Below are 18362 nucleotides of genomic sequence, written 5' to 3' on the forward strand. Positions count from 1 at the left end.
CTGCTTCAGCACAGGTCGCTCAGTCAGTGGCTCATTGTGACTGAGCCACTGATTGTCAGCTGTGCTGAAGCAGGGATAGCCTAAAAACCTAACATGCTGGTGGCCGTTAAGGACTGGAGTTGGCCATTTGCTCTAGATTGTGTCCATGAGAAATGCAAAAATTGCCAGTAACAGCCTGGACGTTGTGTCCCCTACAGCGTGTTGGGGTCCAATATTTTGATGTTACGTCAGCAAAACCATTCAACATACTATCATTGGGAACACAGACATACCTAGGATACGGGAGACCACATTGACAGTTTAGAAGATCACAGCTAGTTAAAGCACAAACTCACACCTGCTTTAGGGTGTTCATTTCTACAATGAAGGGTTTGTCTGAGAAATTCAGTGATCGGTTCATTTGGTGTATGGCTCCTCAAAATTTGTGTTAATATGATTGGGACATTACGGTATGGTGCACCTTCGTTTTTGAGCACTACGAAGTGAGGATCACTATTTCATTGTGTCTTGTCTTTCAAAATTGAATATTTCTTTTTTTAACCCCCATTTTAAGTTGGAGTCCGTTTTAAAGGGAGCTGCTGTGACATTGTGAGATAGATAAAAAACAAATACCCAGAGAGTCAACAGACTCCTATTTGACCAACATAGAAATCGGGACATATTGTTTATTAAGTGAATTCACCCAGATATATCACCTGGAATTTCAGTCCCCATGAGGACATCCTGTAACTGCGTGACTTTACACAAGATGTTCTGTTTCCCCAATGGTCAAACTGAAGTCTGCTCACTTTAGGATAGTGTGTGTGAAGGAGTTCAGGAGGCTGTGTTGGTGTGTATATATATTCAGTTATTAGATATACTTAAAGCCTTACGCCTATTTAAAAGCCTATTTACAGTACATGCATGTAGATAACTTTGGTACGGATAGGAAAACTCCACACTCCACAAACTTGTGTACATCCACTCAAAGCAGCATTTACCATGGGTAAGTACTTCTACTTCTGGATTGCCAGCCTTGCTCGGACAAGGGGTCCTTAGCAACTTACAGTAGGCTATAGCTGGATCTGCGGCAATCCAAATAATACATGAAAAAAAGTATTTTAACCTCTCAATATACAACACTTAAAGTAATGTGTAAGATTTAAAAAAAAATTACCATATAACGGCTGAGAACCACAGCACAGCCTTACCAGCTACGGTGCAAGGGGATGGACTACACTAGAGCAGAAGAGGCATTCTAGTCCGTGTTAAGAGACCACTTTACAATTATCCCGTGGTCAGCACAGCTGACCTCACAATCGTTTATCTCCTAAAATGCATAATCCTTGGTATTTTGTAAGCTAACTCGTGGCATTCAATGCTTTACGGAAACAAGCTCCGAACTGAGACCGCTGGCTCACGCAGCAACACCAAACCTTCTTTGGGATAAACCTTCGACAGGATCAGGGGGATTTCCACTTTTCTAATTAATAATACACCCCACCTAAATGTCAGCTTCTCACTTCAAGGGAAACGCTAATCCCAAGAAACATCTTGTGTAGATGCAATAATTTCTCACAAAATATAAATTAATTAATCTACATTGTAATTAAAATTGTTAATGTATTTCAAACTGGATGATATAAATTATCCTCCACCACCCAAAAAAACCCCAATGTATAAATATCGCTCAAAATACAATGGCAGCTAACACTTTAATACCACATACTTTTGAGATTTATTGTTAACAAAATATTACACATGTCCGGCTGTGACCTCCCCCTATTGGAAATATTTGAGGCCAGCAACCAGAAAGAATTTTTCCAAAAATACTTCCGAGTCGAGAACCGCAATGTGGGCTGCTCTTCCAATGAGAGAATTTGCGGTGTTGGGTAATGCATGAATGACGTCGTAACGCACTAAGTTACAGTCCTTGTTCTGCAGAACAGGTGAAAGGAGGTTTTGGATCATCTCGGCATACACTGGTCCTACAAAAACAAACAAATGTACTCAGCCACTTATAGTTTACACCAGGGATGCTCAACTACAGTCCTCAAGACCCCCCCAACATGTCAGGTTTTAAGGCTATCCCAGTTTCAACACAGATGGCTCAAAGACTGAACCACGGATTGAGCCACCTGTGCTGAAGCTGGGATATCCTTAAATCCTGACCTGTTGACGCGGGGGGGGGGGCAGGGTGGGATGGGGGAGCTGTTGAGGACTGGGGTTGAGTACCCCTGGGTTACACAAATCTCTTGCATTACAGGCAGTCCTCGGTTATCCAACGGAATCCGTTCTGGAAGTAGTGTTGGATAGTGAAACCGTTGTAAAGTGAGTCCCATGTTAATCAGTGGTGGAGAGAGTTGGATAACGCATTCCGGTGTCGAAAAATGGCCTATAGGGTTGCATTGTAAAGCGTTGGATATGCCATTCGTTGTCAAGTGAAACGTTGGATAGCGAGGACTACCTGTACTTACAGTTTCTTGTATGTACATGTATAAGGAATATTCTGTATGTTCAGATCTATTCTGCAATGTTCCTTGTCCCTTGCGAATGTGATGTGGAAGGAGACACGCTGACTCCCCCCCCCCCCACTAAGCAACTGTTCATTAGACATTGTTCATTTCTAAACCACAAAAGTATTTAGGCGCTGTCTTTTAGATTTTCTGAAGCAGTTTCCTGTAATGTAAGCAGCCGTTCTCGTTTGATCTAATTAGTCAACTTGAATGGTGGTGGCGTTCATATGAAATATATGTACAGATATATATATGTGAATCTAATTATTAAGATAAACAGGTTGGGAGATGGACTATTACCAGAGTTTAGCCTGAGAGCTGTGATGTATTACACTGGGATTTTGGACATTGGCCGCCTTTGTGACAGCTCCTCACTCCCTTAGTGATGGTAACTTAAAGGTGCAGTCTTACATCGGACTCAAGTGAACTTATCGCCAGTGATATGTTTAATATTCAACAATTCAGGTGATTGATGTATTAAGAAACCCCACAAAGTTTGGTCCTACAGACAATATTTTTACTTGTTTCTCTGGTAACCTTCTACTTTCTGCACCATGGACAATAGTCATCACAAAAGAGTTAAAAAGTATTAGTTGTGTGTATATGCATGTGTGTATATAATTATATCTAAATATTTTAAATGTGGGAATTGCCCAATGGCAGGTTTTTGTTTAGAATTACTATATTAAAAGTTAAGAAAACGAACCCACTCTCCCCTCAAAAATGACAAGTATGACACAAAGATCCCTGATTCTGTTGCCTTCATTTCAGTTTTTGGTGTGACTAGTATAGAATATATGTTTTTATCTGTGTTACAAGAAACAAATTCTGATTTGAAAAGCTGTACAAGTAAAATGTTATTTGTGTGTATGTGTATTTACAGATTGGCGGGTCGGCAGCTCCCTGCTGAGCCCCTCACCTGACTGTTTGTCCTTCAGAGCGGTTTTGCACATTTCAATGCGAGCCGAGTGATAGGGAACATAGCGATCCTGCAGAGAGCTCACCAGAACCACATTTCTGAAGTGCTCGAGGCCTGGAACACAATAATGTGGGAAAATATATCACAATGTTATAGAAATAAGTCGCGTAACAATCTGTAATAGAAATCCAAACAGACAAATATTTTCAAAGTGCAATCCTACCTAGGATCAAAAACGCCTTATAAAACATGAACCAGACATGAAGTATAAAAAATATATATATTTTTAACGTTTTCTCAAGCAACCCTAAAAGCACCTCTGCTTCAACCGTAAGGCCTGGGACCCGGTGCGCCCGGCGGCCACACGCGAGTTCCCCACCAGCAGGGGAATCCTCCCGAGCCGGTCCCGGTCCCCCCTGGCTGCACAGCTCACTACACGCTGTGACGCGTCAGCCGCTACGGGATACAAGAGAATGGTGATCCCTAGCGTTGACGCGTCACGTGGTGTGGCTGTGAGCCAATGAGGAGGGGAGGCTTCGGGAGGAGGAGAGGCTTCGGGGAGCGGGGAGGAGTGTGGGGGGAAAGCAGCGTGAGTGCCTGTCTGTGTGTGTGTGCGTGTGCGTGTGCGTGTGTGTGAGAGAGTGCCTGCGTGTGTGTGTATGTGTGTGTCTGAGTGCGTGAGTGCCTGCCTCTGTCTGTGTGTGTGTGTGTGTGTGTGTCTGTGTGTGTGTGTGTATGAGTGCCAACCCGAGCCCGTGGAGGGAGGGAGGGGGGGGGGAGAGTAGCGGGTCCCTCCGCTCAAGCCACGCCCCCCCTCCCGCTCAAACCTCCCAATCCCGCCCACCTCCCGCTCCCGCTCCCTACAGACCGCATATCGCGGTCTGTGTCTGTCAGCGCCCCGCCTGTCTGCAGTGCGGGAGCGCTGACGGAGGGAGCGGGGCCTTAGCCTAACATCCAGCACCTCTACTGTAAAACCTCTACATTGCTGCATTTGTGCAAAATATTTTAGGGTAACACATTGTTTGTACAGTGCAGCTCAATGCAGAAATCAATCCCCCATACTCTAATTTTTCTGAGATATTTTGTAATTTTGTGTGTTTTTTTCTGGTCCCTTTTAGAAAATCAATATGGCTGCCATCTATGCCTCAGTCGCAGGCAGTATTTTAGCTCAGTGGACCCCACCTCGCCCCAGTTTCAAAGATACTTATATGGCATAGTTAACTTTCTCTTTGGAGGGGATTTCAATATCCGCCCAATAGGAAGCCGCAAACAATAATGTTGCAGATTCCTATTGGCTTTGACATTCAGTATGTTTTCCCGAGTAATTACACCAATAGGTATCTCGTAATCCAGGCAGTCACTAGAGCTGAAAATAACGCAGTTCAGCTCCAAAGAACCCCATGCAATAAAACAAATAGAAAAAAATTATAATCGTGCAAATGGGATTGCCGCTTTAAGATTTCTCTTGATTCTGAGGGGGTTAAAGCTGCATTCCACGCTGCTCGGATTTTTGGAGGTGCAATAGAGTTCCTCGTGGTCACCCGATATGCAGAGATGCCCCACACGGTTCCCCCTGCTCCAGCACTGGACAGCATATGTGCCCTCCAAGCACAAAATGGCGTCCGAGTGGGACTACCCAGTTCAGGTATATCTATTTGGGGGTAGGGGGAAACGTAAAATAGAATTGCAAAATAAAATCTTTAACCACCATAAATGATCTAAATCTGCTTGTGGTCACAGTTTTGTGTGTTTCAATAAATAAACGCCCACTCCTTAAAGCTCCCATGTTGGTTTTTGTTTCTGATCGCCCAAACGATTCGCCTTTGTGTCCTTGGATTTTGGATTAACCAATGTGAGCCTGAAGGTCTTCTCCAGAGGAAGTGATGGGTAACCACATCACTACCGCTTACAATGATACTGCTAGTGGTCCAACATCTTGAATCATGATTGAAAAAGCAGTAGTGCACAGAACAAGAGGCCTCCTTTGACTTATCTGTACAGGGTCAATTGGACATACAGCTGCCCAAAGTAAATGCTTGTTTTGCTCATTTTTCATTTCGCACTTTTTAAAGTCAGTAAAAAGCTACAAGACAAACTCTAGCTCTTAAGTCAAATATTTTTTTTTTTTTTAACTTTCTGAAGTGGGAGACTCCATTTCAGCACTGGTGACCGTGAGCAAAAAGACTCTCTCCATATGCACCAGCATTAGATTGTGAGCCCTTGAGAAAGAGGTAGATTTCTCTCTTTATGGTCAATTCAGTTTAATTGGTCCATACGGTGTCTTGCAGTATGGAAGGTGTCGTATGGAGCAGTACTATGTAGTAAATCTGGCCCTAAATCTCCACTCGCACACATATTGAAAACCTATATGTTTACATATTCTCTCCCCCCTCCTGCTTTTATCCTCATTGCATCAATAACTATTCTATTCTGGAAGCCCACAGATATAAAATGGCATCTGTGGGGCTTATTGAAAATGGATGTCAAATGAAATGTGTGTCAGTCAAAAATAAAAACGGCAATTGTTTTCTTTGTTAAGAGTTTTTGCTTCATGGAGCCCAACGTTTTGATGTTTAAGATGAGGTTCTGGGTCTTAAACTAAAAATAAAGTAAACAAAATGTAACCATTACAATGGCAGAGATGATATTACAGGGGCTCGTGCTCTGTTATTAATATACTTTACAGTAGGAGCGGCCAACTTCAGTCCTCAAGGGCCACCAACAGGTCAGGTTTTGGGGACATCCTTGCTTAAGCACATGTGGCTCACTCAATGACTGAGGCACCTGTACTGAAGCATAGATATCCTGAAAACCTGACCTGTTGGTGGCCCTTGAGGACTGGAGTTGGCCTCCCTGCTGCAGAGTTTATCTCATTAAGGAGATGATGGCTGATCTATTTGTTTTCATACCCACAAATGTAGCAATCAGCATTTTTTTTTTTTTTAAACAACCATTGAATGAGGTTGAGGTTAATCAGGCCAGCAAGTTTCTATAAAGTATACTATTTATTTTTGTTTTCAAAGGGTGCTTTTAGAGAAACCATTAAGAATACAGGACACAGTCTGAAACCTTCACACTCCTTACCACATTTTATTCCTCCAAACCGTCTTTACTGTCTGTGCTCTGGCCACTGCTTTATAAATATTATGCATACTTAGGGACAGCCTTCTGATTGCTTCTTGCACCTTATTTATGGGAGAAATAGATCTGCAATCATTTCTGCCAATGCAAAAATAAATAAAAACTAAATAAAAATGAAATGTGAACTCCCAGCCAGAACATCACTGTAATTCATACAGTGGAGGTATGCTGCGCTTGTCCTAAACTGCTCATTGTATTTTGAAAATGTGATCTGCAAACGTTACATTCCCCCACCAAAAGATGTTAAACCTTATTGGAAGGGGAAAGAAAATGTTTGTTCTCTCTCCCCACAAAAAAAAAAAAAAAAAAAGAGAAAAAAATATATAATTTATGCAGCGGCCGTTATTCGAACAAATCACGGAGCCGTTTTCGTGTGCTCTGCTGTATTCCACGCGGCCAATCACCCCAGGCACACGTGTTTATCGCGGTTGCTTTGTTTGAATTTCAGGAATTCTGTTTCGTACCCGTGGCAAAAATGAACGAATTGTAATGTGTACAGTACTGTGCTACTGTGTCAATTTCAGTGTTTAACACTAAAATGCCATTTTCTGCACTGGCATCTTAGGGCAGGAAGGTTTGGAAGAAGTCACGCGCCATGACATGGGTATTCCGAGGTATACAACGCGTGAAATGTTCGAATAACGGCCACTGCATCTGTAAGTATCAGAATATACAATAAAACACAGAGAAATGCATCAATATAATAGCAGTAGAGGTAGGAGTGATACAGGCACACGAAACGTTGGCTTTTCATGGCATAATACATTATTTTTGATTAGCATTTCTGTGTACCTGTATCACTCCTACCTCTACTGCTGATTGGTTTGGGACTTCAGGATATTCTATTCGTATGGAGCAGCGGCTGATAATTATGTATGATTATTTTTACTGAGTGCCTGCATTACTCTTCTAATGTGTCAATACAATAGCAGCACACACATTAGCATACCTGGCTTCTTGCTGAGTTTGTACAGGAAGGTTTGTCGCGGGTCGGAGTGGTCTCGGCATGTCAGCTGCAAAAGTGAGCCAGACTTTTTCCACTTCTGCATAAACCACAGACCTGAGATATACGACACAAATAAAGTTAACCAAAAAAACACTGCTCTAGATAATGTTTGATTAAGGAACCCCATCATATTGTGAAATTCTGCAAATCGTCTCATCTCTAATAGTGTGTCTGCATTCACATGCATTGTAAGGAACCCCAACCCGCTCTAATAGCGCGTCACATATCAGATGCACTGTAAGGAACCCAAACCCTCTCTAATAGGGCATCTGAGATCTGATGCATTGTAAATTTTTCTGTATTTGGTACAATTTTCAAATGACCTGAAAATTGCAGGGAACACCATAGTGATGGCTGTGGAACCCCGGTTAAAAAACCCTGATCTAGACAAAACTACTGTACTGCATGTCTGACCGGTAAAACCGCTTAAAGAAAATGCAAAATTGCAAGTGTCCCAAGAAATAAGAAAAAAGCATAATGTCTATCAAATACATACATGAAAAAAGATGAATTGTTTAAAATTAACCTGCAATTTGATTGTTATATTAAATTACTTTAGATTTCATAGCAATCAGTATAGTTTATCACTCGTCAATTACAGACAAACGGTTTCTCGTCTAGCACTTGGTGGAATTGTAAATTCACTTATATACAGTACCTGCTTTGATTTTGCGTCAAAAATTCTGGTAAAAAGTTAATTTTGCAAAAATTGAAACTCACCAATCATTGGATACACTGTTTAAAAATTTTTTTTTTTCGGGCTAGACAAAATTACTTTTGAGAAGGTTACAAAAGATTGTGTTTGACTAATATGGAACCCTTTACTAAGCCTTGGTAGCAACTAATCAACTTATCACAACATTAACAGCCCAATGTCCTTTTCTCGCTTCCTTTCTTTTCTGCCACATCCTCCCTTTTCCCATCTTCTTTTATCCCAATTATTTTCTTATTTTACAAGTTGCATTTTTTATCATGTATAATTTCATTATTTTTGTAGGTCTCATTCTTATTGTGGTTGTCATCTTTATTCTGGTCTGCAAGTTAGTTTTGTCAAGCAGAAAAGTAGGCACGTCATTAAAAAAAAAAGAGATAGGTTTGGGGAATTTAGAAATCAGTAATAGGTTAAAGGGATAAAATATCATGTGTAAGGAGTTAAAGTGAGAGTGAGAAGTTGTCAGTATAAATAAACCTGGTTAGTACATGGCACAAATAGTTAAGAATACTTTAAAAGTTACCAATTTATAATAGTATGTTAAAAATTTGATGTCCCCCTTAGACATTTATACTGAGGTGTAAAAATCACAATGGTGTTGCTAAGGTATCTTTTTGTTATTGAAGTGCATCAATTGCAACTACATTTCTTCTGAGATCATTTGTGAGGTGACATGGAGTGACATCCAACCCAATTAACGTACAATGGCGAGAACATCTCCAGCCACAGCCCTTTCCAATGCTATGGCAACCCAAAACGGCAACCATGTTGAATCCATATTGCTTTCCGTCTAAACGAAGGGACAATCCAGATCTGCTCTCCCTAAAGACTGGACTACAATGCTCAAAATCAGCATGATCTCTTCTGCATCCAGAAGGCAGGCTTAGTTCCTACCAGTTAGGTAGAGGAAAAGCGTCACTGTGTATTACACTATGCTACCATGGAAATACAGGCAAAAAATACACACAGTGACAGAGTGATAGATGTGTGTGTGTGTGTGTGTGTGTATATGTATATAAATATATATATATATATATATATAAATATATATAACATATGAACCAGCCCAAAGACCAGTAAAGAGACAGCAACCAGCAAGGAGTAATCCAAAATAATCTGTATTAAAGTAAACAGATACACGAAAGCCAACGTTTCGGTCTCACAGGGAGACCTTCCTCAGGGCCGTGCAAACACCAAACTAACAGTGACCATACTTATATACCCACACCCCAAGTGCAAACAATTAAAACATAACCAATCACCAGCAACCTGTCATTAGTTACCTGTATGGCGGCTGAACACCATACATAAACAACCAATACCTGGACCGGAAAGGAGCCATCTGTATTTACAAGCAGGGGAAATCAATCTTGTGATCAAGGGCAGCCAGCTCAGTCATCCGCGACTGATGTCCTAGATCCACGAGCAGGGGGATCCCTCTCGTGATCAGGGCTGTCTGCTCTGATGTCCACAACTTGCGCCCGGTGTTGGGAGCTGCAGCGCGTCACCTGACTAGCCTGCGCGTCATAGGGCAAAGGGTGGGCCGGGGAGCCAATGGGAAGCAACACTGCACACTAACAAAGCACACAGTGCCCGTATGGAGCAACCCTGGCAACCGAGGACGCCAGCACACAGTCCGCGCAGGCGCAGTAGCAAGCACTGTTAGAAAGGGCAACGCTGCACCCATGGCATCAGCACAAGGCAGACATGCATATATAGAAGCCTGTGGCTAAAGTTAAAGCCACAAGAGGCAGTAATGAGGGTACCAGGAGTCCCAGCTGCACCAAACAAAATGAGTAATGACAATAAAAAGACAATAAAAGCCATGGGAGTGACAATGTGCAAGGGAAGTGAAGCTATGGAAGGAAAGTGTCCACACACCAAAATGAACTAATAAACATGATCAAACATCAAAGCAAGTAATAATCAATATGCAAGGTGTCATAAACAATTTACAAAAAACAGCCCAGTTTTAATTCTTCGTTCAGTCCTCCTGGTGCCAAGGTCCGTAGTTCATAAATGAGTCTGGCTTCCTGTTGTAGCAAGATCTTGCCCCTGTCACCACCACGCGTAGGAACAGGGACCTGAAAGATAGGCATGCATCTAAGCGTTGCCAAAGAATGTCTATGTTCTTTGAAGTGTCTCGCGACGGGGAGACATTTAAGATCCATGTCATCGCCCCCACTCGCTAGGGCTTTCCTAATCGTAGTGCGGTGCATGGCCATCCGCTCTTTGAGCATCCTCACAGTTTTGCCAATATACAGGAGTCCACAAGGGCATTTGATGTAATATACCACGAATTTAGACTCACAATTAAGTGCCTGTTGGAGTTTGATAGGAATGCCACTGTGGGGATGATTGTAGCTGGGGCCCAATTGCATGAACTGGCAGTTTGTGCAGCCATGACAACGATATGAACCTGGTTTCTTGGCCAACCAGGTTTTGGAGGTGGCATATTTCTCTATGGGATCAGATCCTGTCACCATATCCCCGATACTTGGACCACGACGAAAGCAGAACAACGGTGGTTCCTTGGTGCATGTGCCTATCCTCTCATCATTCTGTAAGATCCGCCAATTGCCCCGGATGCATCGCTTGATGTCATTAGAGGCGGTGCTGAAGGTGCTGACTACGTTGAGTCTGTTGGTCTCCGGCTTTTTAGACACTGATGTCAGCAATACACTCTTATCAATCTGTTCCACCTTTTGTAGGGCGTATTGGATGTCCTTTTCGCAGTAGCCCCTCTCTCGGAAGCAGGCAGCCATCTGTCCCAAGGCCCTTTCAGTCTCCTCTGGATCAGTTGTAATCCTCTTCACTCTTAGAAGCTGTGAGTAGGGGAGACCCCTTTTGAGTGGCAAGGGATGGTGGCTGGCTGCACACAGTAATGAATTCTTGTCAGTGCTCTTCCGGTATAGTTTGGTAGCCAGCAGACCCTCAGACTTGTACACAATTGTGTCTAAAAAAGCAATCTCATTAGTGCTGTGACTGAGAGTGAAGCGTATTGTGGAAGGAATATTGTTCAAAGAAGCCACAAACGCTAGCAGATCTTCTTCGCTGCCATCCCACAAGATGAACACATCATCAATGTAGCGTAGATATTTGACAATGTGGTGTCCATAAGATACATCATGAAGTATATGGGTCCGCTCGTACAGGTCCATGAACAGATTTGCGTAGGACGGCGCCATGTTTGAACCCATGGCCGTCCCGGTAAGCTGTAAGTAATGATGTTTTTCGAACCTGAAGAAGTTTTTGTGTAGAATGACTTCAATCAATAACATGATAAATTCCACAGGGGGACCTTGTTGTACACCATATACTTCAAATTTAGCGCGGACTGCTTCCAGGCCCTCCGCATGGGGGATGTTGGTGTACAGACTAGACACATCCAGTGTAGCAAAAATGTAGTCAGATGTATCAACGGATATGTCACCAAGCTGTTTGATGAAGTCTGTAGTGTGCTTAATATATGAACCCATGCTGGCCACCATTGGCTGCAGATAAAAATCCACAAATTGTGAGAGAGGGTGGCATAACGATCCCCGGGCTGAGATGATGGGTCTGCCCGGAGGTGCCACGCAGGACTTGTGAATTTTAGGCAGAGTGTATAGCACTGGCATCACTGGATGATCTGGAGTCAAAAATTTGCTGGTCTCCTCTGTGATCCAAGTGTTATTAAGACCAAGTTGGATAATCCCATCTATTTGGGCCAAATGAATCTGGTGACTAAGGATTCTCGCAATATCTTAAAGAACCATAAGACGAGTTTCAATAACCTGTCCAGAGACGAACGATCTGCCCTCAAATCATTACGAGACAATAAAGAGATCATTGTGAGGGCTGCGGATAAAGGTGGGGGGATAGTGATACTCAATTATCAATATTACAGAGAGGAAATTGAAGAGCAGCTCTTGGTAGCACATCACTTTAGACGTTTGCCTGGTGACCCGACAACAGCCTATAAAAGGGAAATAGATGGGATTATCCAACTTGGTCTTAATAACACTTGGATCACAGAGGAGACCAGCAAATTTTTGACTCAAGATCATCCAGTGATGCCAGTGCTATACACTCTGCCTAAAATTCACAAGTCCTGCGTGGCACCTCCGGGCAGACCCATCATCTCAGCCCGGGGATCGTTATGCCACCCTCTCTCACAATTTGTGGATTTTTATCTGCAGCCACTGGTGGCCAGCATGGGTTCATATATTAAGGACACTACAGACTTCATCAAACAGCTTGGTGACATATCCGTTGATACATCTGACTACATTTTTGCTACACTGGATGTGTCTAGTCTGTACACCAACATCCCCCATGCGGAGGGCCTGGAAGCAGTCCGCGCTAAATTTGAAGCATATGGTGTACAACAAGGTCCCCCTGTGGAATTTATCATGTTATTGATTGAAGTCATTCTACACAAAAACTTCTTCAGGTTTGAAAAACATCATTACTTACAGCTTACCGGGACGGCCATGGGTTCAAACATGGCGCCGTCCTACACAAATCTGTTCATGGACCTGTACGAGCGGACCCATATACTTCATGATGTATCTTATGGACACCACATTGTCAAATATCTACGCTACATTGATGATGTGTTCATCTTGTGGGATGGCAGCGAAGAAGATCTGCTAGCGTTTGTGGCTTCTTTGAACAATATTCCTTCCACAATATGCTTCACTCTCAGTCACAGCACTAATGAGATTGCTTTTTTAGACACAATTGTGTACAAGTCTGAGGGTCTGCTGGCTACCAAACTATACCGGAAGAGCACTGACAAGAATTAATTACTGTGTGCAGCCAGCCACCATCCCTTGCCACTCAAAAGGGGTCTCCCCTACTCACAGCTTCTAAGAGTGAAGAGGATTACAACTGATCCAGAGGAGACTGAAAGGGCCTTGGGACAGATGGCTGCCTGCTTCCGAGAGAGGGGCTACTGCGAAAAGGACATCCAATACGCCCTACAAAAGGTGGAACAGATTGATAAGAGTGTATTGCTGACATCAGTGTCTAAAAAGCCGGAGACCAACAGACTCAACGTAGTCAGCACCTTCAGCACCGCCTCTAATGACATCAAGCGATGCATCCGGGGCAATTGGCGGATCTTACAGAATGATGAGAGGATAGGCACATGCACCAAGGAACCACCGTTGTTCTGCTTTCGTCGTGGTCCCAGTATCGGGGATATGGTGACAGGATCTGATCCCATAGAGAAATATGCCACCTCCAAAACCTGGTTGGCCAAGAAACCAGGTTCATATCGTTGTCATGGCTGCACAAACTGCCAGTTCATGCAATTGGGCCCCAGCTACAATCATCCCCACAGTGGCATTCCTATCAAACTCCAACAGGTACTTAATTGTGAGTCTAAATTCGTGGTATATTACATCAAATGCCCTTGTGGACTCCTGTATATTGGCAAAACTGTGAGGATGCTCAAAGAGCGGATGGCCATGCACCGCACTACGATTAGGAAAGCCCTAGCGAGTGGGGGCGATGACATGGATCTTAAATGTCTCCCCGTCGCGAGACACTTCAAAGAACATAGACATTCTTTGGCAACGCTTAGATGCATGCCTATCTTTCAGGTCCCTGTTCCTACGAGTGGTGGTGACAGGGGCAAGATCTTGCTACAACAGGAAGCCAGACTCATTTATGAACTACGGACCTTGGCACCAGGAGGACTGAACGAAGAATTAAAACTGGGCTGTTTTTTGTAAATTGTTTATGACACCTTGCATATTGATTATTACTTGCTTTGATGTTTGATCATGTTTATTAGTTCATTTTGGTGTGTGGACACTTTCCTTCCATAGCTTCACTTCCCTTGCACATTGTCACTCCCATGGCTTTTTTATTGTCTTTTTATTGTCATTACTCATTTTGTTTGGTGCAGCTGGGACTCCTGGTACCCTCATTACTGCCTCTTGTGGCTTTAACTTTAGCCACAGGCTTCTATACACTGGCAACACACTTTATTCGAGCTCGGCTAGTCCCACGAATTCGGGTATACCCGGGTGTATTGAGGTTTGTGACTGTTTTCTGCCCGAGTGCATTGGGTTATTTTCCAGGCAGGGATTGAAGCATTTTATTCCCGCTGGCTGCAATACTGCACAGTATATATATATATATACTGCATTACAATTCATGAATTTATGCCATCTGGTAGACACGCGAAGCATTGCAGCCTATTAAATCCTAATCATTATCATTTAACAGATCAGCCGCCCGTCAGCCAGGCATGAACCCAGGCTGGGAAGGCAAACACAACGGGGCTTGTCAGAGGTGAGGAGCGGCGCATTCCAGGTATCTGCCAGGTACATACTGGGTATTTGCTCGAATAAAGTGTGTCGGTGCAGTATATGCATGTCTGCCTTGTGCTGATGCCGTGGGTGCAGCGTTGCCCTTTCTAACAGTGCTTGCTACTGCGCCTGCGCGGACTGTGTGCTGGCGTCCTCGGTTGCCAGGGTTGCTCCATACGGGCACTGTGTGCTTTGTTAGTGCGCAGTGTTGCTTCCCATTGGCTCCCCGGCCCACCCTTTGCCCTATGACGCGCAGGCTAGTCAGGTGACGCGCTGCAGCTCCCGACACCGGGCGCAAGTTGTGGACATCAGAGCAGACAGCCCTGATCACGAGAGGGATCCCCCTGCTCGTGGATCTAGGACATCAGTCGCGGATGACTGAGCTGGCTGCCCTTGATCACAAGTTTGATTTCCCCTGCTTGTAAATACAGATGGCTCCTTTCCGGTCCAGGTATTGGTTGTTTATGTATGGTGTTCAGCCGCCATACAGGTAACTAATGACAGGTTGCTGGTGATTGGTTATATTTTAATTGTTTGCACTTGGGGTGTGGGTATATAAGTATGGTCACTGTTAGTTTGGTGTTTGCACGGCCCCGAGGAAGGTCTCCCTGTGAGACCGAAACGTTGGCTTTCGTGTATCTGTTTACTTTAATACAGATTATTTTGGATTACTCCTTGCTGGTTGCTGTCTCTTTACTTGTCTTTGGGCTGGTTCATATGTTATATATATTTATATATATATATATGTATATACATATACACACACACACACACACACACACACACACACACACACACACACACACACACACACACACACACACACACACACACACACACACACACACACACACACACACATCTATCACTCTGTCACTGTGTGTATTTTTTGCCTGTATTTCCATGGTAGCATAGTGTAATACACAGTGATGCTTTTCCTCTACCTAACTGGTAGGAACTAAGCCTGCCTTCTGGATGCAGAAGAGATCATGCTGATTTTGAGCCATTGTAGTCCAGTCTTTAGGGAGAGCAGATCTGGATTGTCCCTTCGTTTAGACGGAAAGCAATATGGATTCAACATGGTTGCCGTTTTGGGTTGCCATAGCATTGGAAAGGGCTGTGGCTGGAGATGTTCTCGCCATTGTACGTTAATTGGGTTGGATGTCACTCCATGTCACCTCACAAATGATCTCAGAAGAAATGTAGTTGCAATTGATGCACTTCAATAACAAAAAGATACCTTAGCAACAGCATTGTGATTTTTACACCCCAGTATAAATGTCTAAGGGGGACATCAAATGTTTAACATACTATTATAAATTGGTAACTTTTAAAGTATTCTTAACTATTTGTGCCATGTACTAACAAGGTTTATTTATACTGACAACTTCTCACTCTCACTTTAACTCCTTACACATGATATTGCCTTACATCAGAGTGCTGACTGCTTGTTTTATATATATATATATATATATATATATATATATATATATATATATATATATATATATATATATATATATATATATATATATATATATATATATATATATATATATATATATATATATATATATAGAGAGAGAGAGCAACTGTAAATATTACTGTATGGTCATTTGCATGTCTTAGACAGGTCTGCAACCCTGTCTTTCACCATTATCGCCCAGCATACAGCGCTTCCACTGCAGCAAGGGATTCTGGGAAATGACATGCAAATGAGCACTCAGTGCCACCTTTTGTCTCAAACTCGTATTACACAAGCAAATCCTCAAGCCAATGCATTCTGTTTTAAACACAGCTTTTAGACAGAGGCTGGGATGAGGTGCAAAGCCATTAAACCCACTCACAGACATGTTTCAACCTTGATGGGTATCATCAGTGTGAGGTTGGTTGTAATGGCTAAGCTGGTTTTGAGACTATAGACTAGGTAATCACCACAATTATTAAGGTTATGGTGGGTAAAGAAAGTGACAAAAACCCTCCACAGTAAAGCATAAAGCAACTGTAAATATTACTGTATGCTCATTTGCATGTCTTAGACAGGTATATTTACACAGCCACGAAATCACTGTTTTAAAAATATTCCTTTAGTAATTTTTTTTAAACTCTCACTGCAAAAGGCGTCAGCAGAGAAACCATATTAATAAACCCCACATATCACCAGCATCTTATTTTCTCCAGTTACAGTGCATGAAACATTAAGGCGCACTCTTACCTGTATTAACAAGGGCACTGCTGTTGTAGAGGGTACCAAGATGTGGCCCAGATAAGGAAAGGAAGGTATACAGCTTGTTGAGGTAACATTTGAATCTGGGTCTCGAGAGAACTGAACGTATGATTAAATTACCCAAGGAATGACCTATAAAGCTGTGAGAAAGAGAGGAAATATATATAATTCATTTATGTGGCTATGGCTTGCTGTGTATAAGCATTATACAATTCTGTTAAACATATTACTTGGCGGAATGGGACTTTTGGCCACGACCAACGCACCGCTGGTGCTCCGCCTTGTGAGTCCTCCCCTTTACTCCTGTATATCTATCCTCCCTCTGTCTCTCACTGTACTACACCCAGTCTCTGCTCACCCCTCTCTGCTATCACTCAATTACCCCTTCTCCCTCAATCCCCCCTCCTCACACTCATTTTCCCCTCCTCCCCTGGCCACACACAAAATTCCCCCCAATACCCACTCCCACACTGCCCACACAAACACCCCAATACACACACACACACACACACACACACACACACACACACACAATACCCACTCCCAATACAAAACTACCCCCAGATGCAAACACCACTACTACTCCCCCAGATACAACCGCCACACTAACCCCCCCATATACAATTACTACCACCTCCCCCCCCCCCACAAATAAAATTACCAATTACCTCTGGTTGCCGCCGCTGGGCCCTGGCTCCCGGCTCTCCCCAGGTGCTGCCTGCCTGCCTCTTCCCGCCTCTCTCCGGACGGTGCACGCCAAAAGCTGGGCCTGACATCCTGGTGCATCCAGCTTCTGGCGCACACTGGGGGGAGAGAGAAGCAGGCCCAGCACGGGAAGAGGCAGGCAGCAGCTGGGGAGCGCCGGGGGCCAAGCAGCGGCAACCAGAGGACCAGCAGCTGCACGCAGAAGCCTAGCCCAACTTCCAGCAAAAACCGGGCCACCCACAGCCACCGGGCACGGGACACTTGTCCTGGCTCTAACCCTCCTTCCCCCCGGTCGGCGGCCGCAAGTACAGTACAGAACATTCCCAAAAGCCCAATAGCCAAGACTGCCCATTAACAACATTGAATGGCCATTATTGCGAGATCACGATTATTGTTCCTCCATTAATCTGCCTGCTGTCTTTTTTGCAGACCCAGCATGATACTATAGTTTGTAATCAGTTACAGCAGATAAGGAAAGCACTTTCCTTATCAGTCAGCAGCTATAAATCTTCCTCAACCTCAAGCAGCTGTGTACCGATGGAGGTTACCGAGAAAAACATCACTGCACAACCCAGTAGGTTTCAACAAATACTGTATCTCCAACAATACATTATAAGAAAGAAAATCTGGGCAACCGGACATAAAAGGCCGTACTTACTAAGCAGTGTTCTGCTGGAAGACACCTCACAGCCCATAGAATTCAATGAGCTGTAAGGTGTCTTACAGCCTAGTAAATATGGACCAAAGTGCCTCATATTCCCATGCCCAGGTCGAAACACCACCGTGGTTCTCTGAAGCTTCAATCTATATGTTAGTATCTAAAATGGTCAAATTACATTAAGTTAGCGCCTC

General features: G+C 43.5%; 1 protein-coding gene across 5 annotated transcripts in view; it reads right to left on the minus strand.

Annotated features, from left to right (window-relative positions):
- Positions 1–18362, minus strand: part of FAM135A (family with sequence similarity 135 member A) — a 170566-nt gene that overhangs the window by 1201 nt on the left and 151003 nt on the right. For all 5 annotated transcript variants that reach the window (XM_075598073.1, XM_075598075.1, XM_075598074.1 and 2 more), the window contains 4 exons: positions 16794–16945; positions 7505–7615; positions 3415–3528; positions 1–1967 (listed from right to left, as the gene is read on the minus strand). The exon at positions 1–1967 is cut by the window's left edge and continues 1201 nt beyond it. In XM_075598073.1, coding sequence (XP_075454188.1) covers positions 1762–1967; positions 3415–3528; positions 7505–7615; positions 16794–16945 — 583 coding nt within the window. In that variant the 3' untranslated portion in view covers positions 1–1761. The remainder of the gene's footprint in view (positions 1968–3414; positions 3529–7504; positions 7616–16793; positions 16946–18362) is intronic.

This window comes from Ascaphus truei, chromosome 4, assembly GCF_040206685.1.
Source record: "Ascaphus truei isolate aAscTru1 chromosome 4, aAscTru1.hap1, whole genome shotgun sequence".
NCBI classification, from domain to species: domain Eukaryota; kingdom Metazoa; phylum Chordata; class Amphibia; order Anura; family Ascaphidae; genus Ascaphus; species Ascaphus truei.